The sequence below is a fragment of the Scardinius erythrophthalmus genome (genome assembly GCF_964197995.2).
Source record: "Scardinius erythrophthalmus genome assembly, chromosome: 8".
NCBI classification, from domain to species: Eukaryota; Metazoa; Chordata; class Actinopteri; order Cypriniformes; family Leuciscidae; genus Scardinius; species Scardinius erythrophthalmus.
Window position 1 is genome coordinate 8,844,365 of NC_138228.1, and position 24,992 is coordinate 8,869,356.

The 24,992-nt window shown below is 37.9% G+C and overlaps 1 protein-coding gene across 2 annotated transcripts; it reads left to right on the forward strand.

Annotated features, from left to right (window-relative positions):
- The first annotated feature begins 4,293 nt into the window (after window positions 1-4,293).
- mbtps1 (membrane-bound transcription factor peptidase, site 1) lies at window positions 4,294-24,948 on the forward strand. 2 transcript variants are annotated; one of them, XM_081373292.1, is made up of 24 exons: window positions 4,314-4,469; window positions 4,929-4,958; window positions 7,829-8,353; window positions 9,692-9,949; window positions 12,491-12,709; window positions 12,817-12,927; window positions 13,057-13,166; window positions 13,792-13,908; window positions 14,080-14,147; window positions 14,245-14,347; window positions 15,304-15,455; window positions 17,059-17,220; window positions 17,549-17,693; window positions 17,819-18,007; window positions 19,117-19,289; window positions 19,429-19,544; window positions 19,664-19,820; window positions 20,636-20,760; window positions 20,883-20,960; window positions 21,085-21,225; window positions 22,457-22,588; window positions 23,304-23,430; window positions 23,542-23,672; window positions 23,790-24,948. In XM_081373292.1, exons 3-24 carry the CDS (start codon window positions 8,134-8,136, stop codon window positions 24,002-24,004), a joined length of 3,249 nt encoding a protein of 1,082 aa, XP_081229418.1. In that variant the 5' UTR covers window positions 4,314-4,469; window positions 4,929-4,958; window positions 7,829-8,133; the 3' UTR covers window positions 24,005-24,948. The 2 variants fall into 2 exon arrangements, with proteins under 2 accessions (XP_081229417.1, XP_081229418.1); XM_081373291.1 differs by lacking the exon at window positions 4,929-4,958 and having other exon boundaries at window positions 4,294-4,469.
- The last annotated feature ends 44 nt before the right edge of the window (window positions 24,949-24,992 follow it).

The window sequence follows — 24,992 nt, forward strand, 5'->3', positions numbered from 1 at the left end:
TAGGCCTACTATGCCGTTGTAGCCATTAAAAAAGCACATTTAGTTTCATATTTGTTAAAATATTATAATGTTTTTGTTTTTTTTTTCATTTATGTTGATTTATGAAAAGTGAACAGCACGACCGAGTAAGATAGGATGCGCAATATGAGACATGGAGCGGGTCAGACATGATTTTGTCCGTTGAAGTTGAAGTTGTTTAGAAAGCCTTTCTTTAAAGTGAATTTCGTTTTGTATAAATTGTATCTTAATTTTAATCAAATTTTCATCAACCATTTGCCTGTAGGCCTATTTATTGAATACGAAAAAAATATAACGGAGGCGCCAGCGCGCTCACTTGCATTGCACGTGAACTGCAGCACGAAACTCAGTGTATGCCTCACACAGACATGACAAATACATCAAATACACAAAGCTTGAAATGTCTTTAAACGAAATAATTCAAAACGAAAAAGGAAAAAGGCTACTCTCTGATTATGTAATCCATTAGGCCTATTTATGTGCATTTCTCTCTATAAGTGCGTTCACACGGAGATGGCGATCGTCAACTTCATCTTTGCAGCTGAGTCGACACTTTTAGAGAAAACACTTTATTGTTTTTATTAATAAAAATCAATACACGCGTCACCGGATTTACAGATGCACGCACACATATTATTTCGAAATAACGAGATATTTTGTTGAAATAACAGTCATTATTATTAATTTATTTGTTCTATCTGTAATAAAATAAATAAACATTATTATTAATAATAGCCTACATCTTTTAGAATATTTGATTGAATGCTGAATGTTATTTAAGTAGCCAACTTGTTCAATTTAATAAAATTAAAACTTTAATTGTGATCATTAACATAACTGAATATTAAATATTTAGTGGCCAAGTTTTGCGCAGCTCCCCGTCAATGATCTATCTATAGCACCCACTCAGCTGGCGCTGTCCCTGCAGAGAAGCTACGTAGGCAGTGTAATTATTATTATTTATTTTTTTTGTTCCGTTACCTCCAACCCCCGTTTTGAGTCGCCGGATCCACCCCCCCTCTGCGCTCCGGGACCTCCCACTTTACAAATAAAGCACTGTTTAGGGCGTAGTATAAGTAGGTGAATTGAGACGCAGCATTGGTTTGAAATCGCTGGTGTTTCTAACGTCAAAAACTACCTTGTAACCAGAACCATATGTAACCAATCATGTCAAAGTGTGATCGTCAAGGAGTATGGCAAGCCGTTTTAACTTTTATTAATTTCCATTGATATCTGGAATTGGATTTCTACTAGTAACAATGGCAATTTTTGATACAAGGAACTGAATTTCAACTAGTAAAAACTATCATTCTTGATATCTTGTATTTTCACTAGTGAAATGTCACCATAAGCTGCCATTCAAATTCAATTGTTGATATCAACAACTGATTTCTTACTAGTTGAAATTCCAATTTCACATATCAGAAATACAATTCTTAGCAAGTAAATCCTTTATTTTCGAGCACACATCAATAATTCAGTTGTCACTAGTTGAAATGTCTATTCTTGATATCAACAATTGAATTGCTACTAGTAACAATGTTAATTTTTTTTATATCAATAATTAGATTTTCATAATTCGAGAAGGTGGTCTCCATTCTGAAGACGTTGGTGTCCATGCCGGTGTCCATTCCAGAGACGTTGGTGTCTGTGCCGGAGACATTGGTGTCCATGCTGGAGACGGTGGTGTCCTTTCCGGAGACGGTGGTGTCCGTGCCGGAGACGGTGGTGTCCTTTCGGGAGACGTTGGTGTCTGTGCCGGAGACGGTGATGTCCGTGCCGGAGTCGTTGGTGTCTGTGCCGGAGACGATGATGTCCGTGCCGGTGTCCGTATCGGAGACGGTGGTGTCCGTGCCGGAGTCGTTGGTGTCTGTGCCGGAGACGATGATGTCCGTGCCGGTGTCCGTATCGGAGATGGTGGTGTCCGTGCCGGAGACATTGGTGTCCGTGTCGGAGTCGTTGGTGTCTGTTCTTGAGATGCTGGTGTCTGCCGGAGACGGTGGTGTCCGTGCCGGAGGCGTTTGTGTCCGTGCCGGAGACGTTGGTGTCCGTGCCGGACATGTTGGTGTCCGTGCCGGAGATGGTGGTGTTCATTCTGGAGACAGTGGTGTCCATTCCAGAGACGGTGGTGTCTGTGCACTTGTCCGTTCCGGAAACGGTGGTATCCGTGCCGGAGACGTTGTTGTCTGTTTCGGAGATGGTGATGTCCGTAGCGGAGACGGTGATGTCCGTGCCAGAGTCATTGGTGTCTGTGCCGGAGACGTTGGTGTCTGTGCCGGTGTCCGTGCCGGTGTCCGTGCCAGAGATGTTAGTGTCCGTGCCGGAGACGTTGGTATCCGTACCGGAGATGGTGGTGTCCGTTCCGTAGACGGTGGTGTCAATTCCAGAGACGGCCGTGTCTGTGTATTTGTCTGAGCCGGAAACGATGATATCCGTGCTGGAAACGGTGGTATCCGTGCCGGAGATGTTGGTGTCCGTTCCGGAGACGGTGGTGTCCGTGCTGGTGTCCGTAGCGGAGACGGTGGTGTCCGTGCTGGAGACATTTGTGTCCGTGCTGGAGACGTTGGTGTCCGTGCCGGAGACGTTGGTGTCCTTGCCCGAGACGTTGGTGTCCATGCTGGAGACATTTGTGTCTGTGACGCAGTCTTTGGTGTCCGTTCCGGACACGTTGGTGTCCTTTCCGGAGACGGCGGTGTCCATGCCAGAGGCGTTGGTGTCTGTGCCGGAGACGTTGGTGTCCGTGCCGGAGTCGTTGGTGTCCATTCTGGAGACGTTGGTGTTTGTGCCGGCGTCCGTGCCGGAGATGTTGGTGTCCGTGACGTTGGTGTATCCGTGCCGGAGACATTGGTATTTGTGCCGGAGACGTTGGTGTCTGTGCCGGAGACGGTGTTGTTATGTTAAAAGCCTTAGGGGTTATGATACTCTAAAAAGTTTGAGAACTTAACTCAACTCAACTCAACTTAACTAGAATTTTAAACGGACAGGGTGGTGCGTTGAACACCCTGTTCTGATGACGCAAGTGCTGCAACTATGGCAGCTGAGAAGGCCATTCTTTGTGTTCTTTTTGAAGAATTTTCAGAGCCTGATGAAATCAGTATAGATACGTGTTTATTAATACTGCAAAATACGCTCGATGTTACAATCACTGCCCTTGCCGTCCAGAATGAAAGAGAACATCCCAATCGAGTGAAGGGATTTGTGGAAACTGTGGTTCCTAATAATTGTAATCCAACATTTGCCAAACATTTCAGACTGAAAACACATCTATTTAGCCTCACATTCTACTGACCAATTATGTGCACCCCATTTAATTATCTTTTTTATGTCTTGCTAATCAATTCTAATTTAAATTATTTTATTTCTGGTTCTTACTTTTTTAACCTTATATTTTCTTTCTCATTTTTATGTAAAGCACTTATGAACACCATTGTGTATGAAATTTGGTATATAAATAAACTAGCCTGGCAACGATATATAAAAATGTCTGCCTTATGATCATAAAATACGTTACAAAATCTTATTTTATATTATCTGTAGTCTTTATTGCATGCTTATACATTTTTAAATGAATCGCTGCTATAATCTAGAAACATTCAAAATAGATTCATAATATTCCCCTCTGCTGTGTTCCTCATTATCATTGCTCATAAAAACAAAAAGGTGTGTTATTTTCGCAGTTCCTCACAAAATTGAATAAAAGTGTGTAAAAATGTTGTTTAGCTGTCTGCACAGTACTTCAGCTGCTCTCTGTGAATGAGTATAATTGATGGATGGTACTTTTAAACAAGTTTATGAACGTGGTTTCGACAACAAATGTACAACTGTATAGCCTAACGTAAATAGTATGTTATTAGTCAGTCAGCAAAGCCAGACTGAATGACAAAATAGACTAGTGTGTGTGTAACTTCAGTCTGGCCATGTTGGGAAAACAATCGACCTCACAAACACCCAATTAGACCAGGGGACACCATCTTCAACAGACTAAAACTTGGCAGCTAACTACTTAATGCGAGCCTTAGCTGTATTCCGCTATTTTAGCTATTAGGCAATGACCGGATTCTTCACTTCATGCTAATGTAGCAGTTCAATCTCGTTCAGGGTAAAACTTTTTCAGTATGGGGAAATCACTGCGTGCACCTTTAACGCTAGCTTTTGAAGCACCTTATTATAGGTATCGTAATAACCAATCAAATGGAAGCGCAAAGGTATAAACGTTTTCTATTGGCTGAACGCACATCCCCCCCGAGTCGAGACGTGACGCAGCGATCGATAATTGGCTACTGGTTGTTGTGTTTAATACCAGTTTCTCACGTTACAGTCTAACAGCTTGCGCCATTAGCTTGTGTACAGTTCTAAGATGTAACTTACGAAACCCAAGATACGAAATTTGTCAGACAACCTATTCCGGGAGTTAACCATTTCCTGCATCACCGTTGCACATTCCTCTTATAGTAAGTATACATAAAAGTATAATATGGGGTTGTTGGTCATGTGTGGGAACTCTTATGCTCATGCTTGGCTAATCTAGCTGTTAGCTTGTAGCAGGATGGTGGCGAGGCCACATGCTTGTCTGATTTAGAGACAAAACATGATCTTGAAGATTTTTTTTACATGAGAGGATAGTAAATAACGGGCCATTCTGTCAAACGGCTTTACGCAACTAACATTGATGTTTTGGTGGTGTGTTATAGCTAGCAAGACATGCTAGTGTTTTTGTCATTAGCTAATGTGCAGTGTATTGTTGAAAGTAAAATAAATTATCCATCAGACAAAGTGTTGTGGTCAGTACAGAACCAAACCAGTCTGTCCAAATACTGACTCCTTATGTTAATTATTTACTTCCAATTTGAACATTGCATCTAATGCAGAATGCTGTAAATGCTAAGGCTTTGTTCAAATTTCTTTTGCAGATAATCTTTTTGTGTGCAAAAAAAGCAGAGGTGGGTTTCTATTTGATTCACATATTTTTTGTAATTTGTTAAATGGCTAATGCTTTGGCCAAGAAAACAATGGCTTTTGCAGGCCAATGTCTTTTTCTGATGATTTTGCTGATAATAATTGGCCAGAGGCTGGAGTAAGTGACTTCTGCTCTAAACTACATGGTCAAAAGTTCAGTATTGCTTTAGTTGTTTGTTTTTAAGGAGGATCCACCCAAAATGAAAATTCTGTAGTTAACTTACACAAGGGTAACGTTAGACACAATGACAGCTTCAGTCACTGTGTGCTCTTTTCATTCTGCCTAAAACCATCTTTTGAGTTCCACAGAGGAAAGTGGTCAAACAGGATGAGTAAATGATTAAAAAATGTTGGGGAGTGAATTACTTTAGCTTTTACACTAACATCCTTGATTGAGCTATTCTACAAACAGAATGAAAGTAAACATTGATTCTGTAAAGATCACATCCGTTTTACTTGTTTGCTCTGGCCACCATTAAAGTTGTGATTCCTTTTCACATTTCCTTGTGTTCTCAGAAGCTAAAGTTGGGTCAACTTTTATAGTGGTGAACAGAAACTGTAACAAATTTATTTTGAGTTCCCAATTCCATTTGCTCCAATAGCAAAAAAAAAAAAAAAAAAAATACACAATAGCGTTTTTAAGACTTTAAAAGAGAGGGAAAAAAATATTGAGAGTTTGATTAACTTGGTCAGTTGTATTAGAAATGCTCACGCAGCAGCGTTAACTATTTTTCTGCAATTTAATACCGAGGTAATATATATATATATATAAAAAAAAAAAATTAGTGTTATAAATGTACATTGCTGTTATTAGATTTACCATGTTAAAGGAGAACTCTGGTCAATTTTAAGATTGAGCTCATTTTTTTGTAAATTTGGAGTGCTGTCAATACAGAGAACAACGACAAAAATCGGTGTTGCCTACACCGTGTTATCCTCTTTTTAAAATTTGCACCCTGCTGACTTCAATGGGGCAAGTTTTAAACCTGCTTTTAGCCTCTTAACATCCTTGATGTGTCATTACAAGTGCACAGCCAATGTGAGTGATTCCTTCAGAGTGAACACGGTGAATCTGACTGCAGTAGATGTGAAAGATATGAATAAAAATTGTTATTTCAGCCAGCGCACATACCTGTATTTACATCCTGTTTTCGGTCGAAGTCCATAGTAATCGATTGTCGAGTTCACGAGCATAGGTTTAGTTACCTATGATCACGTGCGTGAACTCGACAATCGACTACTGTTTAATTTTTGAAAAACGCTGTTGAAAGTGGATCGGATTGAGCAGAGCACCACAACAAACTTTGGTAACACTTTATTTTACAGTGTCCTTGTTACATATGTTACATGTACTTACCATAGTAATAACAATAATTTATGCATAATTACATGCAACTAACCCTCAACCAAATCCTAATCCTACCCTAACCCTATAGTAAGTACATGTAGTTGCTTAATATTACTCAGTACTTACTTACTTACACCACTAAAAATAAAGTGTAACCCATACTTTTAGCCAATCAGCATTAGGGGGCGTGTCCACACATGATGGAGGAGAGAGAGCGAGTAAGAGGGAGATTTGAAGAAAGACTGTAGAAAGAGAGATGGCTGAGAGACATTACAAAAGAGAAAAGTTCAGAGGTATATCACTGGAAATAAAAGTGTTATGATCATGCAAGAGTTTAGGAGTAGGACCTGCGATAATATTAGAATTACTTTCCAGTGCTGGAGAGACCTAAACGAGAAGGCCTGAAAACATACACAGGGGTTGTGTTGTTTCTTCTCCATATGTGAGTAACAATGGTTTGGAGTGTGTGCTGCTGGCAACTAACAACAAACTCTTTTCTTATATATACTTTTGTGTAATGCATGTTTATTTTTTTCCGTCATCTTTGCTTTATTTTTTAAGTATTATTTTGCTTCGCTTCTGCTATGATAAGAGACATTTTTGCATGCCTTGTTTGTGCATTTTGGGGGCGGAGGAATGAAAGGAAGGGTGTGAAGGGAAATTGCATACGGCAAATTTGAGCTGACTAAGGGTTTGGAGAAGTCCTTCATACATCACCAGAATGAAGTCTGTTATTTTCACCGGTCAGATTGTGACATTTTGATTTAACAATATGAGGTCAAAACATTTAAAAAAATAATAATCATGCAGGAATGAATTGTTTACAACATCTATAACATGCATTTAATAATTTGGTGAGCTAATAATCATGTTGACACAAGTCAGCAGGGATGGTCTGGTGGTCTGTAGTAAAGAACCATATGGTGTGCATATTGAGCTGCATAACAGCTCAGCCCATCTGAGTTAAGCCCACTTCTTGGCGTTCACAGCCTGGAGTCAGTGGGAAATTAAGCCTCTGGAAGGGTGCCTGTGGGTGGGGGACTGTGTTTTCAAGGAAATGTCCTTCACATTATCCTGAGGCTAACACTTTGTGGTAAATTACAAGCATCATTCTAGATGTCTTTAATGCAGCACTCGAACTGCATGAGCGGCAACAGACAGGAGTAACACCAATCCGACTAATGTGTGTGTTGCCGTTGGTCTGTGTCTGTCAGTGCAGAGTGGCTTGGCCTTAAACACTCTTTGGGACCACACTTGATTTTAAAATGAATGAATGGTCCTTGACATTTGAGTGTCTTAACACTACTGTTCTCTTATGCTCACATAGGCTGCATTTAATATAGCAGAAATAAATCAGTAATGTAAAATTATTAAAGTTTAAAATAACAGTTTTCTATGTAAGCTCCTCATTAAGATGGATAATTATCGGCTAAATGTTGACCTTTTGAAATTTGTGTTTTCCAGCAAGTCAACTAGCTGAACGTAACTATTGTTATTCCCTCTCAGCCTACAGGAAGAATAGAAACCCTTTGGCCATTGTGAGGAAGCCCATCACCAGATGAACACCCCTCCTAATCTACTGTAGTTTTTTTTACACTTTCATGAAGATGGCCCCTCTCCTCCTCCACCTCAGGCTGCCACACTGATCACCTCCACTGGACCACAAGCACACAATGGAGAGAAAACGCAGAAAGAAATGAATACTCAAGCCATGCGTTATTCAGGCTTCTCTGCATTCTGGACCTAAACTATTTCATAAACTGCAAATACCCATACACATTTGTTACCTTTGAGGACACATGTATCTTTAGATGGGTAATAACCAGAAACGGACCACAGGGACCATGATTGTACGGCTGTGCTTGCTTGTGGCTGCTTTAGGGGGTCGATTGCCTCTGGTGGGCACAGAGGAAAATAGAGGGCCGTTCTCAACTCCCTTTCATCCTCCTCTGAATGCTGATGCACTCTTGAGCTCAAACTGCTCGCAGATCCTGCTGAAACTGGACTTTTCTACCAAAGTGGTCAAGCATGGTAAGTAATTTCATTTTACACTGAATAAAACTTGACTTGTTTGTGTCTGTAACAAAACAAATAGGATTTAATTGGTCTGAGGTTTGAGATTGACCGTGGGGAGAATGCTGAATTCTTCATAGGCTGCAACATGTTCAAGACATTGTGTTTTAGTACTGTAAACACAATCATTTAGTGCTGTATTTTAGTATTTAGTCTTGATAATGACATTTTATTGCACTGAAAATCAGTTAACAACCGGTTTATGGACTTTATTGAGGGTTTAAAGCAGCTGTTGCACTAATTGTAATTTAGGGCAGGACAAAACGTGAGCGCTTCAGGTCAAACAGTGCTGGTGTAATGTACTCCACTGTGCCGCAGCTCTCTCTCAGGACTCTGTCCATTTATTGGCTGGATCGTGCCCTCTGTTCTGTGTGTTTGCTGGCGTCCGGCCCAGAGTGTTGGCAATACATTCCTAAGACTTAATCTGAGTCCAGCGTTGTTTTCAAAGGGCAGATATTTCACTACATTGGGTGTGGTGTGGATGTGGGTATACAAGACCAAAACGTAACACGTTATTTATAGTGGCCTGATTACTGCTCTGTGAATGCGGCCCTTTGTGCCATCCTCTAATGTTTAATTCATTCCCACTTCCCTCACCCAAAGCTATGAATTGTGGGATTGGCAAATATATTTTAATTCATTCCCACTTCCCTCATCCAAAGCTATGAATTGTGGGATTGGCAAAAAGATTTTAATTCATTCCCACTTCCCTCACCCAAAGCTATGATTTGTGGGATTGGCAAAAAGATTAATTTTGTTTGGCGTTTTAAAAGTTGATGTTGATCTGTTTGGATGAATTGTTCACAATAAGATGAATAACATGCTGACTTTAATTGTATCTTATTATTTGCATTTGTTTCTCTGTGCTGTCCTCAAAGTCACTTAGCCCTTAATATAGTCTGTTTCTGCATTTTTGTATTGCATTCCCTTATGTACTATGGGCTTTGTTCATAGTCATGTCAAGCATTCTGTAGGACGGCCACATTTCAAAGCATTCTGATAGCGTATCTGTTCAGGTTTGTCAAGCAAAGAAAGAATATGGGTGTTCCTCTATACCCGCCCTGGCCTAAAGTTTCACTCAGCAGCCGTTGTTTCTGTTAAAGGCTCTATTGTGTTTGTTAATGCAAGGTTGGAACTTGGATCCATTTGAATGATGTGTTGCCCAAATAGAGGCAGAACCAAGACGTTAAGTGAATGCGAAACCTTGCTTACGGTGCAAGGTTTTCTCAGTAAATACATGTGCATTTATTCTGTGGGATTTTGCAATACCTTTTATTCTCTCCCTGTCTATTCTAGAGTACATAGTTGCATTTAACGGATACTTCACAGCCAAAGCACGCAGTGATTTCATCAGCAGCGCCCTGCGAGATGTGGATGCGGTGAACTGGCGCATCGTAAGGAGGGACAATCCTGCCAGCGATTACCCCAGTGACTTTGAGGTGGTGGAGATCCGGCAGGACACCCGCAGCAGCCTGCTCACCCTGCAGGACCACCCCTATATCAAACGAGTGACGCCTCAGCGCATGGTCCTCCGCAGCCTCAAAATGACTGACTGTAAGTTGTACTGTACCTTTATAACACTGACATTCAGAACATAGGCATAATACTACTATCTATCATACCTTTACTAAAATGCAGTACTAGTACATATTATATTGTACTGCAGTGTTTCCCAACCCTGTTCTTGGAGGCACACCAACACTACACATTTTCCAACTCTTCCTAATCAATCACACCTGAATCAGCTCATCAGCTTGTTATTAGAGACTCCAGCCATGAAAATAGCCTTAGATGCTGACATGGCATTAAATAAAACAATCTATCTATCTATTAGAGACTCAAAGACCAGAAATATATGGGTCAGATTAGGGAGACATCCAAAATGTGCACTGTTGGTGTGGCTCCAGGAGCATGGTTGGGAAGCACTGCTGTACTGTATTTATAAGTCACACTTGAACCCTGCAGTGCTGTGCACTATCACAGAGGTTACATGCAATTTATTCTTTCCCAGCTCTCTGGGGTGGCTGCAGGGAGGAAAGTCATCAGCAGGGGGTGAACCGAATAGGAAGTGTTTATTTACTGCATGGGGTGGAGGAAATGGCTTTCAGAAGTGTTTGAGGTGAAAGAATGTTCTGTCTTTGAGCACTGAGTTCTCCACCATTAGAATGAAAAAAGAAATCACTTCCTCTGCTGTCAATCTGTAAATCTAGTGTCAGTGTTTAGAAACTCTGGGAGAGTGATTACAGTTTACTAGCACCGCTCCTGCGTAATAACATTGTGACAGTCTTCCTTTACCAACATCCTAAACAAGCTGCACGGCTTCTGTATAATGCTTATGTTTACTGCAAGATTTTGCAGCATCACCCCCCCCCCCCCACTACCGTTAAACTTACACTACCGTTCAAAGTTTATGGTCAGTAAGAATTTTTATATTTTTTTGATAGAAATTAAAACATTTTATTCAGCCAAGATGCATTCAATTGATCAAAAGTGGCTTTAAAGACGTTTCTTTTTTTTTTTTTACTTTATTGAACAAAGAATCCTGAAAAATATTAAGTAGTTGATGGTAATGATTCTTGAGCACCAAATCAGCATATTCAAATGATTTCACATGAAGGATCATGTGACACTGAAGACTGGAGTAATGGCTGACAACTTAAATATATTTTTGCCGACAGCTGCTTATCAGTCGGCACCCCTAAATGCTAGCATATCTCACTCTCCCACTACAGAGTATACATAGTACAGCTTCGAGGCACTTTGGTTTCAGTAATAAGAACAAAAATACATCATTAGCTGCTATTAGCTGGGTCTGTTTCTCTAAGAATAACCCCTGGTCACGGTTTGAGAGCATATATGCAAGTAATTATCATTTAAATTGTGTCTGGGTCAGCTCTACAGGAGCACGAGTGGGGGATTGAGATGTAATATAATTACAGTATATGCACTAGTCTCGTCTGTATAGCTCTAGGGGGAATTAATGAGCAGTAATCAGCCAGAGAGGAAGACTGACATGCCAGGGCTGGTCAAAGTGGTTGGCTCTGCAACTCAGCCACGCTTAAACGCCTACGATTCCTTTCCAACCGCTACCGCCTGCACTTTTCAAGAGTTTTGTTTCACTCTCTATACCTTTATGAAGACACTTTTACATAGAAGAGTTAAGGTGATCACTGTTATTAGCACTTTGCTCCATTTGAATATTCCTGAAAGGCTACTCATCTCTGGTCTCGCCGGAAATTATTCACAGGGCCAATAAAAATGCTTATGAAGGTGTAGATGTTGATGCTGTGTGCTTAGGTTGGTGTTAGACAAATCTACAATCTGATACTGTGCAAGCTCCGTTGATATTTACCTCCAATTACAGGTTTAACAATAAGGATAGCCTAATGACTTGGGATAAGTGTGAGAGGGTTTCAGGCTAGAACTGAACGATAGAACTGTCACTTTTGGCCCATTGTTGTTGAATTTAGCTAATTTAAAAATGTCACCATGGTTAAATTATCTAGCTAGTCTTAGAAGCAGTTACAATGGGTTGAAAATTATTTTCAAATTATTCTATACTATCTTTAAAAACCTCAGATTGTTAATTTTAATGATTTTAAGACTTAATGAAAATTATGAAAACTAAATTTGAGATGAAAAATTAGGAAAAGTCTAATAAAAATATTTCCTTATGACATACGTTGCTAAAAAAATAATATTATATTTATAAAATATAAGCAGGGGTGGTAAAAAGCTGATTTTTTTGTGAGGTTTGAAGTATTCATGATAATCACAGTTTTTGAGTTCTTTGGAGATTGTGTCTTCAGGGAGGGCATACAATTGCTATTGAGTTATGAGAAATAAATGTGTGCACTTATAAAGTATTAAATGGGGAATGGCCTGAAAGAGTGACAAATTGAAATCATTCAAGAGGAATTGAAAGACAGGATTTGAAGTGAGTAGGACATTATGGCATATTCTATGGGATGGCAGAAATGCCAGTAGAGGTTATTCTATACCATTTATATTGTATATCCATGGCACAAATAAAACATTCAAATGGGATGAGGTATAATTTATTGAGAATAATTTCTCATTCCTTTTCTCTTTCAGCGGGCACTGATGGGGCGTCCCCGTGCAATGACACACGCTGGGTGCAGAAGTGGCAGTCTTGGCAGTCATCAAGGCCGCTTAGGAGGACCAGTCTGTCTCTGGGCTCTGGATTCTGGCATGCCACAGGAAGACACTCCAGTCGCCGGCTCCTACGGGCCATTCCGAGACATGTCGCCCAGATACTGCAAGCAGATGTGCTCTGGGGGATGGGACACACCGGTATGTGTGACAGAATGTGAATATGCGCTACCGTAATTAATGTTCTGCTATTGAAGATCAGGTTTGCGTCAAAGCCTGCGTTTCTGTTTATATGTGTTCTTATACAGGCTCTGGGGTGAAGGTTGCGGTATTTGACACTGGGTTGAGTGAGAAGCACCCTCACTTTAAGAATGTTAAAGAAAGAACCAACTGGACCAATGAGAAAACACTGGATGATGGTAAGACGAATTCTCAGTGTATGTCATTAAACAAGTTTAAACATGTTTAATCAGTCATATTTTATTATTGAGTGAACTTGAATGAATCAACCCAGATTAAACTTTTTCTGTCTCATATTCTTTCTTCAGGGTTGGGTCATGGTACCTTTGTGGCTGGGGTTATCGCCAGCATGAGAGAGTGCCAGGGCTTCGCTCCTGATTCTGAGCTTCATATCTTCAGAGTTTTTACTAATAACCAGGTAACTACATTCATACCCATTTCCCTATACATGCAACCACTTTCACATGTCATTAATCAAAGTAATTAATAATATTATCCAGCAAAAAAAAATGCATTCAATTGTTCAAGTGAAGACAATGTAATAAAAGTTTTCTATTTCAAATAAATGCTGTTTTTTTAAACTTTCTATTCATCAAAGAATCCTGAAAAAAAAAAAAACATGACTTCTACAAATATGAAGCAGCACAACTGTTTTCACCATTGATGGTAATAAAAAAGAGCACAGAATCAGCATATTAGAATGATTTCTGAAGGATCATTTGACACTGAAGACTGGAGTAATGATGCTGAAAATTCAGCTTTGCCATCACAGGAATAAATCACATTTTTAAATATATTAACATAGAAAAAGTTTGCAATAATATTTCAAAATATTACTCTTTTTATCAAATAAATGCAGCCTTGGTAAGTGTAAGAGACTTCTTTCAAAAACATTTAGCATGGTTTATGGATGTATTATGTTTTAAGCTATATCGCCCAGTTCTATAACGGACATCAGTTTTTAATTTCTATTTTTTATAATGTATTTAAGAAGATTTTACATGCCTCCTCCAATATGTTATTCTTAATTTTTCTCTTCTTAGGTGTCCTACACCTCCTGGTTTTTAGATGCCTTTAACTATGCCATCCTGAAGAAGATAGATGTCTTAAATCTCAGTATAGGGGGACCAGACTTTATGGACCATCCATTTGTTGATAAGGTTTGGGCAGATTTAATTAAATTGACATTCAGCAGATGCTTTTATTCAAAGCGACCCACAAATGCGCAACATGTCAAACAATTTGTCACAAGTGTATTATTGCTGGTACATTAAATATGGTTTATGCACTCTGCAGTGTAGTCCTCTAATAAAAGCATAACTTTTAACAAGGTTTGGGAGCTCACAGCCAACAAGGTGATTATGGTCTCTGCTATTGGCAATGATGGCCCTCTCTACGGGTAAGTGGAGTAAATCAATGACAATTTTTTTTACATTTGGCTATTAGTCCCAACATATCTATGGATTTTTTTTAATTTATTTTTATGTTTCTTCCAGAACTCTGAACAATCCAGCAGATCAGATGGATGTTATTGGTGTTGGAGGGATTGATTTTGAGGACAACATTGCCAGGTTCTCATCCCGAGGCATGACAACATGGGTGCGTTCCTTCTTGTGCTGACGTCTCATTACTGCTTTTTTCCCTGTGCAGCTGCCTGAAGAGGCCAGTGAGAGCATGTCTGTGCTTTTTGATCTGACCTAAAATAGGCAGACAGACACCTCCTGCTAGACAAGATTCCTGGACTTCACTCCTTTAGGAAGGAGAGTAAATTGAAGAGATTTACATAGTCTTCAAAAATCCTCTGTTACACTTTTTGAAGTGGTTCAGAGAATTATGCCTTTGTAGATTTACAATATAGTTGTACATAAATGAATGGCCTTGATGTTAATAAGATATTTCAAATTAAAAACTGAATCCCCTGCTGTAGGACTAGGTGATATAGCTAAAAACATAGAAAATAAAAATGAGATTTGGCTATAAATAGTCCAGTTAAAATTAAAAGGAATGTTTTCACAGTATTTATTAATTAACACAGATAAATATCTAATCCATTTTATTATGTAGATATACATTATAACAAGTGGCAATATTTACCTAAATATATTAAATGGTTTTAGTAAAAATATATTTGAAAAATGTCATGCAAGGACTTCATTGATTCATTATTAACTGGTTTTACAAATTAAGTTTAAATCTCTCAAGTTGTGAGACAAGGAATGTTGTCTAATTAGAAAGTAGTCTATTAACATGTCTTCAGAAAAGGTTGAATAAATAAATGCATTTAAAAACATTGTAACGTTTCATTTTATCATAACGACACGTTCAAACCCCACAAACTCAGCAAGTCAGGCTAGTAAGAGTAAAATCCCAATGTGGGGTTTAACATCACTGGAGCCATATAAATAAGTACACCATTTCTGGCCATGTGTGTCTGTAGAATTTTGACTCTGTCTCCACTCAGCCACATGTACTGCTCTTCTCACTCATCACAATATCTGTCAGTCTGTCTTGTCAGCTCAATTGACTCGTTGCTTCCTGTGCTATCTGTTGATCAGGAGCTGCCAGGTGGCTATGGCAGGGTGAAGCCTGACATTGTGACGTATGGCTCTGGTGTGCGTGGTTCAGGATTGAAGGAGGGCTGTCGTTCTCTCTCTGGCACTAGTGTTGCATCACCTGTAGTGGCTGGAGCTGTCACACTGCTGGCCAGGTGAGACACAGCTGAACAAAATCTGTATGAAACTAAAATATTGTGCATTAATATTCACAAACTCACTATCCAGTCTACTGTTCTTTTTTTTTTTTTTTTTTTTTTTGGACCATACATTTCTTTTGATTAGACACCACCACCTACAGTGCATTTAAACTGTTTATATCTTACTCCACCGTTCTAAAGTTTGGTTCAAAAAGATTTTTAAGAAATGTTTTGAAAGAAGGAACTTATGCCCACTAAAATAACTGTTTTCTATTTTAATATATGTGATTTATTCCTGTGGTGCAATGCTGAATTTTCAGTGTCACACTATCCTTCAGAAATCATTCTAATATGCTAATTTGGTGCTCAAGAAAATGTATTATTATCAGTGTTGAAAACGGTTATGCTGCTTAATATTTATGTGGAAACTGCAATTTTATGGTCAGGATTCTTTGAGTAGAATGTCTAACAGAACAGCATTTATTTGTAACATTATAAATGTTTACGGACACTTTTGATCAATTTAATGCATCCTTGTTGAAAAAAATAAAAATTTCTTAAATAATAAAAATTTGACTTTAAACCTTTGATCAATAGTGTATGTATACTCAACACCTAAACTAGCGGTATCCAATTTTAGGCCTTGAGATATACTCAATAAAACAGCATTCTCTTTCATTATGTCAGGTGTAGACATGTTTTATATCAATTTTCATCAGCGATTCAAAATAGGGTTTCATCATAAGCCCTTTTTTTGCTGCTTTATCAGGGCGCAGATAGTGATTGATAGTGGGCTCACCTGTACTTTGTACATTTATTGCTATAAACACACTGCTCTTTGAAACATATGATATGAAGTAGAGCTAAATAAATTGGTTCTCTAAACCTATGGTTTTCTTCAGAATTGTTTTTGTTACTGTGGCCTTATGGGGAAAAAATGCATTTGTAAAAAAAAAAAAAACAGCCCGCAAATGTAGAAAAACAAGAAACAAATTAATTGATGGAATCAATCTCATTTTCCTCTGAGAATTGAATGACATCCTCTTTCTTTTGCTTTATAGACCTTTGCTTTATAGACCCCTTTTCAGCGCTGCACTCGTTGTCTTTTGTCTTCCGGTCTGTACTTTCACAGTGATCTTACGTATTTATGAATGAACAGCTCGTTTTAAAATCTTCCCGGTCTACTGACATTTGTTAAGACATCTGCTTTAAACATTACAATCCTCATGATAACTTTCGTTGACTTTACAATAAGTAAATCCACTTCACCAGCTAATTACTCCTCGACAGCGATGCCATTGAAATACACAGAGCGACCGCAAAAACGGTAGTTCAAAGAGAATATTCTAGAAGGTCTATATTTGATGTAGTCCATCCTCGCAGTCTGATGGCTAACGTAATTTTGTTGGTGTTTCCAATTTGTAGAGTTTATATAGCTCTCATTTGTATTAGTCTCTTATTGGTACTTGACCCCATCCACCTCTTTGCTTTATGGCCTCTGAGTGACCATGTGTTTCTTTTAAGTCTGTTTTCCAGTCTTCAGCCTGCACTGAAATTATATTCCATCAAGCCTCATCCATTTAACTGAAACTTGTTTATTTGTCTTTTGTCTTTCCAGCACTGTGCTGAACAGAGACTTGGTGAACCCGGCCAGTATGAAGCAGGCCCTGATTGCCTCAGCACGCAGGCTGCCAGGTGTCAACATGTTTGAGCAGGGCCATGGCAAACTTGATTTACTCAGAGCCTACCAGATCCTTAACAGCTACAAGCCACAAGCCAGGCATGTCTCTCGCACACACACAAATATTGCGTTCTTTGCCTTTACATTTACGTATTTAGCATGTATTTACTTTTTATCCAAAGTGAATTACAAGAGGGAAGCATCTTTCTCTAGCTTTCTGCTCACATAGAATGCTCAGTTTTTTATTCATGTATGCTAAATTGGTCCATTTAAAAATGTAGCCAGCGTCTCCATCGCACACTCATTCGGATTTAATTACATTCCAGCCTTTTTATAGAGTAGATTTGACCTGGTTCATTATCTTGCACTGGCTCTCAGTAAGGTTATCGTCCTCTAATGAATTTCTGATGGTGTTTTTATTCTTTAGCCTGAGCCCGAGCTACATAGATCTGACCGAGTGCCCTTACATGTGGCCCTACTGCTCACAGCCCATTTACTACGGTAGCATGCCGACAATTGTCAACGTGACCATTCTTAATGGTATGGGTGTGACTGGAAGGATTGTGGACAAGGTAGGGAATAATAAAGAGACTGACTGCAATTCACTGTAAACTGATATGTTGTTTCATACATTGAATTTTAACTTCAAATATTATTGTCCCCTTTGAAAAATAACAGTTATGTTTGATGTTCACAGCCCATCTGGCAGCCCTACCTTCCTCAGAATGGTGATTTTGTAGACGTGGCAGTATCTTACTCACCTGTGCTCTGGCCCTGGGCCGGTTACCTGGCTGTTTCCATATCTGTGGCCAAGAAAGCTGCATCATGGGAAGGCATCGCTCAGGGTCATGTCATGGTTACAGTGGCCTCGCCGGCAGAGAATGACGTGAGTATCAGTACTGTCCCTGAGATCTCCATTAAAGTAGTACAACATGCTATTTTTATTTTATTTGAAAGTGTGAGTTAAATTAATTGTACTACTTTATGAACATTTGGGTACTTTACACTTGTAAGTGTAAAAAAAATCCCCCCATTGGAATTTTCTGTCATTTATGAGAAAGCTTCTCTGCCATTGACAGAACTTTCCGGCAATCCATGTTTTCACTGGTAGGGCGCTATTATTCATCGTCTGAAATAGTATAGAAACTCTGGAAAGCAAAGAAGCAAAGAAGCAGAAACAAGCGATAGAAGGATTGCTTAGGCACATGTAAACTAACGCAGCCATCAAATATTAAAATTAACATGAAGAGATTTAGGACTGTGCAGCTTTGGGGGTGTTGATGGAAGCAATTTACTCAATTTATGTTTTGATCATTGAAATATACCACATTCAAGTGTTGGTAGAATGCATGAAACTAGAATAAAAAAATATATTTAAAAGCTCTGTTCGTTCTTTTGATATATTGCATGTTCAGATATTCACGCAACAAAATATTCTGGGGGCCATGACATTTTTGTGAAAATGATAAAAAATGCAGCGAGTGCTGGCAAAAAAAAAAAAAAAAAAAAAAAAAAAAAAACGCTGGCGAGGAAAGAGTTAAGGCCCTTTCACACCAAGGGCAATAACTATAATGATAAAAATATAGTCCAAAAAAATTATTCTAAATATAGAAGGATAGCTTCAGTCCACACCTCAACCAATGATAACGGCACAGAGAAATGATATTGGTAGAATTACTTTCAGAACAATTTTTTCCAGCTGATGAACGATGAAAACATTGACAGCCAATCAGAATCCATCCTGCTTAAGAGCTCAAGCATTTAAAGCTTCAGATGACAGAACTGCAGCCCGTGCTTAGAACAAACAGAACAATATCGTCTGCTGGTGTGGACTCGAATATAGTCATCTTTATAGTTCTAGTTCTTGCTGTGAAGGAGCCAAATGAAAGATTTTCAGAAAACTTCTAAGAAGCCTGAAAGCCTTCTAAAGGCCCGAAGTAGTGTAAATGGAGATCATGACCTGCTGTGATCTGTTTTCCATGTGTTTGCATCCAGTCAGCAATAGGTGGTGAAATGACCTCCACAGTGAAGCTACCAGTGAAGGTAAAGATTGTCCCCACTCCTCCGCGTAGTAAAAGGATTCTGTGGGATCAGTACCACAACTTGCGCTACCCGCCTGGCTACTTCCCCCGAGACAACCTGCGCATGAAGAACGATCCACTTGACTGGTGAGCCTCAAACACCAAAAATGATCCATATTCAATCAGTTGTTAGAAAAGACAAGAGGGTAGCTTTTCATAGCTGGTCTCTAGTACCATTATTCACTTATGATGGTGTAGATTACATGGGTTTTCTCTTGTTTTGCAGGAATGGTGATCATATTCACACTAACTTTAGAGACATGTATCAGCACCTTCGCAGCAATGGCTACTTTGTTGAGGTCTTGGGTGCACCAATAACATGCTTTGATGCCAGTCAGTATGGTAGGTGTTCATTCAGTATAAAAAAATTCTGTCTTGAAGATGAATTGTTTTGTGGAATAAGTAGTGATGGAATAAGGCCTGCTTAAATCAACTGTCACCCCTGTCTGTGTGTTTTTTAGGGACCTTGATGATGGTGGACAGCGAGGAAGAATATTTTCCAGAGGAGATTTCCAAGTTGAGAAGAGACATAGATAATGGCCTGTCTCTCATTATCTTCAGTGACTGGTACAACACATCAGTCATGAGAAAAGTCAAGTTCTATGATGAGAACACCAGGTACAGAGTACATCAAGGCACAGTAATCCTGAAATCTTTGAAATATATTATTCATCAGTCCACTGTATTGCATGTATCTTTGGGTAAAATGTTCAGTGGGGTCCAATAGTCTGATGCCGCTACCGAAAATGCTTCTGCTTTCTTATATTTATTTTATTTCTTCTATAATGAAAAATAGTGAATAAAATGAATTTCATATTGCGTTAATCTATTATTTTAATCAAAATTATACACACACACACACCGCATGACAATGTCAGTGAAAAAAGTTCAGAGGTTCATTGTGACAAAAAAAAAAAAATCTAAATTAAATGCAATAATGTTTTTCATAGATGTTTCTTTAATATTGTAACTTTTTTTCTTATTGCTATAATCCTGAAACCTAATTTAAAATTTATGTGAAGTCTCTAGGTATAAATAAAAATGCATCATATTTCAGTGTGTTCTAAAACTGAATATGGCAATAATATATATAGCTCATGCTAACTAGCTCATGTCAAGACTGCCTTGCTAATTACTTGATTAATTGTGATTTCACCTGATATTTTTATTTCAGCAATGTGTTTGTCTAATTTTCCAATTACTTTGTTTTACCTGTCCTAATTTAAATTAAAGTGTGCTTCCCATTAGGGTATTTGAGTGCCCTAATTCGTAACTAATGTGTTTTGGGGGGGATTGAAATTGTGTGGTTTCTATTATTGGATCCGACAAATAATTTTTAAATGGGGCTCTTAGTAAAGTGTCCAGTTCAGGGCAAACATGTTTTTATCAAATAAAGGCAACTTTTGAAATGTATATTACACATTAATTCACAGGCAATGGTGGATGCCGGACACAGGGGGCGCTAACGTGCCAGCTTTGAATGAGCTGATCTCAGTGTGGGGTATGGCCTTCAGTGACGGTCTGTATGAGGGAGACTTCACAATGGCAGATCATGACAGTAAGATGATATAACATTGCATAGATTTCGGTTAAATACACAATATTGAGTAGATTGTTTTAATGGAGACATGTTTTCCTAAATTTGATTTCAATAGTGTATCCTGTCTTGTCGCTTTTCAGTGTATTATGCCTCAGGGTGCAGCATCGCTCGCTTTCCTGAGGATGGGATTGTCATTGCTCAGACCTTAAAAGATCAAGGTACACAGATCACCTGCTGTGATCATACATCTCACATCACTGCTGTATCCATGGAGACCAGCTAAAATGCTCCCTCGTTTACTTAATCATCTTGTTATTGTTATCCATGTACTCAAATTTCTAGGTCTAGAAGTCTTGAAACAAGAGACGGCAGTGGTGGAAAATGTGCCTGTGCTTGGACTGTACCAAACACCCTCTGAGGGGGGAGGTCGCATAGCGCTCTATGGAGACTCCAACTGCATTGATGACAGTCACAGACAGAAAGGTAATGGACATTATATATATATATATATATATATATATATATATATATATATATATATATATATATATATATATATATATATATATATATATATATATATATATATATGAAGAGTTCAGATGCAAAAACCTCTAAATGCCATCTGAAATTTTCTTCTAGAATGATCATTTTTATCAAGCTCGTATATTTAAGTTCAATAATTTCACTTAAATGGCAATTAATAGGTAATTTTCATTGCCATTTAAGTGAAATTGCTGAACTTAAATATACGAGCTTCATAAAAATTTCAGATGGCATTTAGAGGTTTTTGCATCTGAACTCTTTATATATATATATATATATATATATATACAGTGCAATGCATAAGTGAATACACCCATGCTAAAGTTGACTAAAAAGAGGAATAAAAAATCATATTTTGGAAATTGAACTTAATGCCTTAATTTAAAAAATTAGGAAAAATCCAACCTTTAAGGACACCAATTTTCTTTGTGAATGAATAATGTATCGTAAATAAATAAATGTTCTTCCTTAAAATACATGGTGCATAAGTGAGTACACCCCTATGTTGAATTCCCATAGAGGCAGGCAGATTTTTATTTTTAAGTATTTTTTTTTAGGATACTATGCATCCTGATAAAGTTCCCTTGGCCTTTGGAATTAAAATAGCCCCACATCATCACATAGCCTTCACCATACCTAGAGATTGGTATGGGGTACTTTCCATAAGATCATCTCTCAATGCAAATCAAACTAGCTTTTAGGCTAACTGAAATAAAACCATGCCAATCTCTAGGTATGGTGAAGGCTATGTGATGATGTGGGGCTATTTTAATTCCAAAGGCCAAGGGAACTTTATCAGGATGCATAGTATCCTAAAAAAAAATAAAAAAATAAATACTTAAAAATAAAAATCTGCCTGCCTCTATGGGAATTCAACATAGGGGTGTACTCACTTATGCACCATGTATTTTAAGGAAGAACATTTATTTATTTACGATACATTATTCATTCACAAAGAAAATTGGTGTCCTTAAAGGTTGGATTTTTCCTAATTTTTTAAATTAAGGCATTAAGTTCATTTTCCAAAATATGATTTTTCATACCTCTTTTTAGTCAACTTTAGCATGGGTGTATTCACTTATGCATTGTGCAAACAAGTCTGTCAGATTCACTATACATTTTCAGACTTGTTAATTTAATTTGCATGTGTTTGGGATCTCCTATTTAGACTGTTTTTGGCTGCTGGACGCTCTGCTGCAGTACACTTCATATAGCATGACTCCGCCCAGCCTCACACACTCTAAAAACAGAGTGGTTCCCCCGACAGGCACAGACAGGCCATTACCACAGAGATTGGAAGGTGATTTATTTTTTATTTTCTTATAATTCATTATTTTTTATTCATTTTTTTTTATATAACATTTTTACTGCTTTGTTTTTAATTAATTTGTTATTTAATTATGTATATATTTATTATTTTTAATCTATCTATTTTTAGTTAATTTATTTATGTATTTAATTTTTATGTATTTATTTTTAATTTGTTGTTTGTTTATTTTTTGTCAATTCATCATTTTTATGCATTAATTCACTTTTTTTTATTAGTCATTAAATTTGATTAAATTTCACTTAAGTTTATTAGTATTTTTTTCCGCTTTTTTATTTACAATTTATTTTTAATTGATTGTTTTAAATAATTTCTATTTATTTATTTTTTGGTAATTAATTTATACATTTAATTCTTTAATTCTTCTAATATTCATAAAGTAATTTTTCTCATTTGTTTTTAAAATAATTCATTTTTATTTATTTTTAATCGTTTTAAATAATTTCTATAATTTTTATTTAATTCATTTATGTGTATAATTCATTATTTGTATACATTTTTCTTATTTAAATCAATTTATCGATTTTATTTTAATTCATTGTTTTAAGTCATTTATTTTTGTCAATTCATTTATGCATTTAATAATATTTATTTATTTATTTCTAATTCATTATTATTTATATTTTAATTCATTGTTTTGATCAATTGAACATCATCATTATTGTTATTATTATCATTATTTTGGCAGGTAATCACCTCTACCGTTACTCCAAAGTGCTGGAGGCTCATCTGGGTGACCCCAAGCCTCGTCCTCTCCCTGCATGCCCTCATCTGTCTTGGGCTAAACCCCAGCCACTTAATGAGACTGCTCCCAGGTCAGTACACATGAGACCGGTGCCATTCTCAGTGCAAAACAGATCTCAATCTGGACGCGTTGTATTTTAATATCCACATCTGACTAGATTTGTTGACTTTTTTTTTTTCAGCAATCTGTGGAAGCACCAGAAACTACTGTCAGTGGACATGGACAAGGTTGTTTTGCCTAATGTAAGGCCATATCGGCCTCAGGTTCGACCCCTATCACCTGGAGAAAGTGGAGCCTGGGACATACCCGGAGGTGAGGAAGGAGCATTTGCTGTGTGTTTAGAAAATAATCAACTAGATATCACCCGCAAAATGGCCTTTAACATTCAGACAATGCATTGCAGTAATCAATGTCTGTGTGTTTCCTCAGGAATAATGCCTGGCCGCTATAATCAAGAGGTGGGCCAGACCATCCCGATGTTTGCATTTCTTGGTGCCATGGTTGTGCTTTCCTTCTTTGTGGTGCAGTTGACCAAGGCCAAGAGCAGACCCAAGCGCAGAAAGCCCAGAGTGAAACGGCCACTTTACCTTCAACAACAACAGCAACAACAAACCCCTCACTCAGGCAAAAACCCCAGCGTATGATTGGCCACATGCCACATCTGGACAAACTAATAAGGAGTGTGAGGCCGTAACCCAGAGATAATGAGATTGTGGACTCTGAAAGGCTGTGTCTGTACATTCTTGAGATGAACCAGCCACCTGCGCCCAGATAAGGGCCTTGCTTGGACATCAGTGTTCCCTCTCCTGTCTTTATTCAACACATGCCTTTCAATTCAGTGACCAAATAGAGGAATGTTTCCGTTTTTAATTTATTGATGATAATTGACTATTGACCCTTGCTTTGTATGTCAAATTGGACAACCAAAACCAGCCATTCAGTTTTTTTGAACAACATATTGGACTTTTCCACATGTCCTCTTTTTTTGTATTCTGTCCGACTGTGTTTTTTTTATAAAACGGTTGTGTGCTTGCATCTTTTGTAAATAGCCATCATGATTTTACTTTTGTTGGTGTTGAATTATCAGTGTTTTAAATATATCTTATCCGATATAAAGCAAGCAAACCTGCCTCTGTCTTTGTAATAGATCTTAGATGACAGTCTTTATATAAGGTTTAGAATGGAAAAGAACAAGAACAGTCTTCATCTTGTTTTTTTCATGGGATGATTCAGGTAAACTGTCAGGAGCATATGTGCCTATGGAACGGTTCTGTTTACTTTTGCTACTTTCGATGATGGATGAACCTATTTGTTCTTTGTTTGCATAAGATACATGTGCATAAGATAGATGAAGCTGTCACGGTTTGATTGTGTGGCCCGCTAGTTTGCCTCAATGCTCTGCTCACAAGTAAAATATCACTTCAGGACATTGTTTTGGAGGAGAGCCATATTTAACTTGGTCTATCTTTTTGCAGTGATCTTCATTACACCAAACACAAGCATATACATGCTGCTGTATATCTGTCAAAACATGTTACAAAACCTTTTATTAGATTATAATTAAATGCACATTATATATTTTAAACGCATTTAAAAATGTAATGTATTCCTGTGATGGCAAAGCTGAATTTT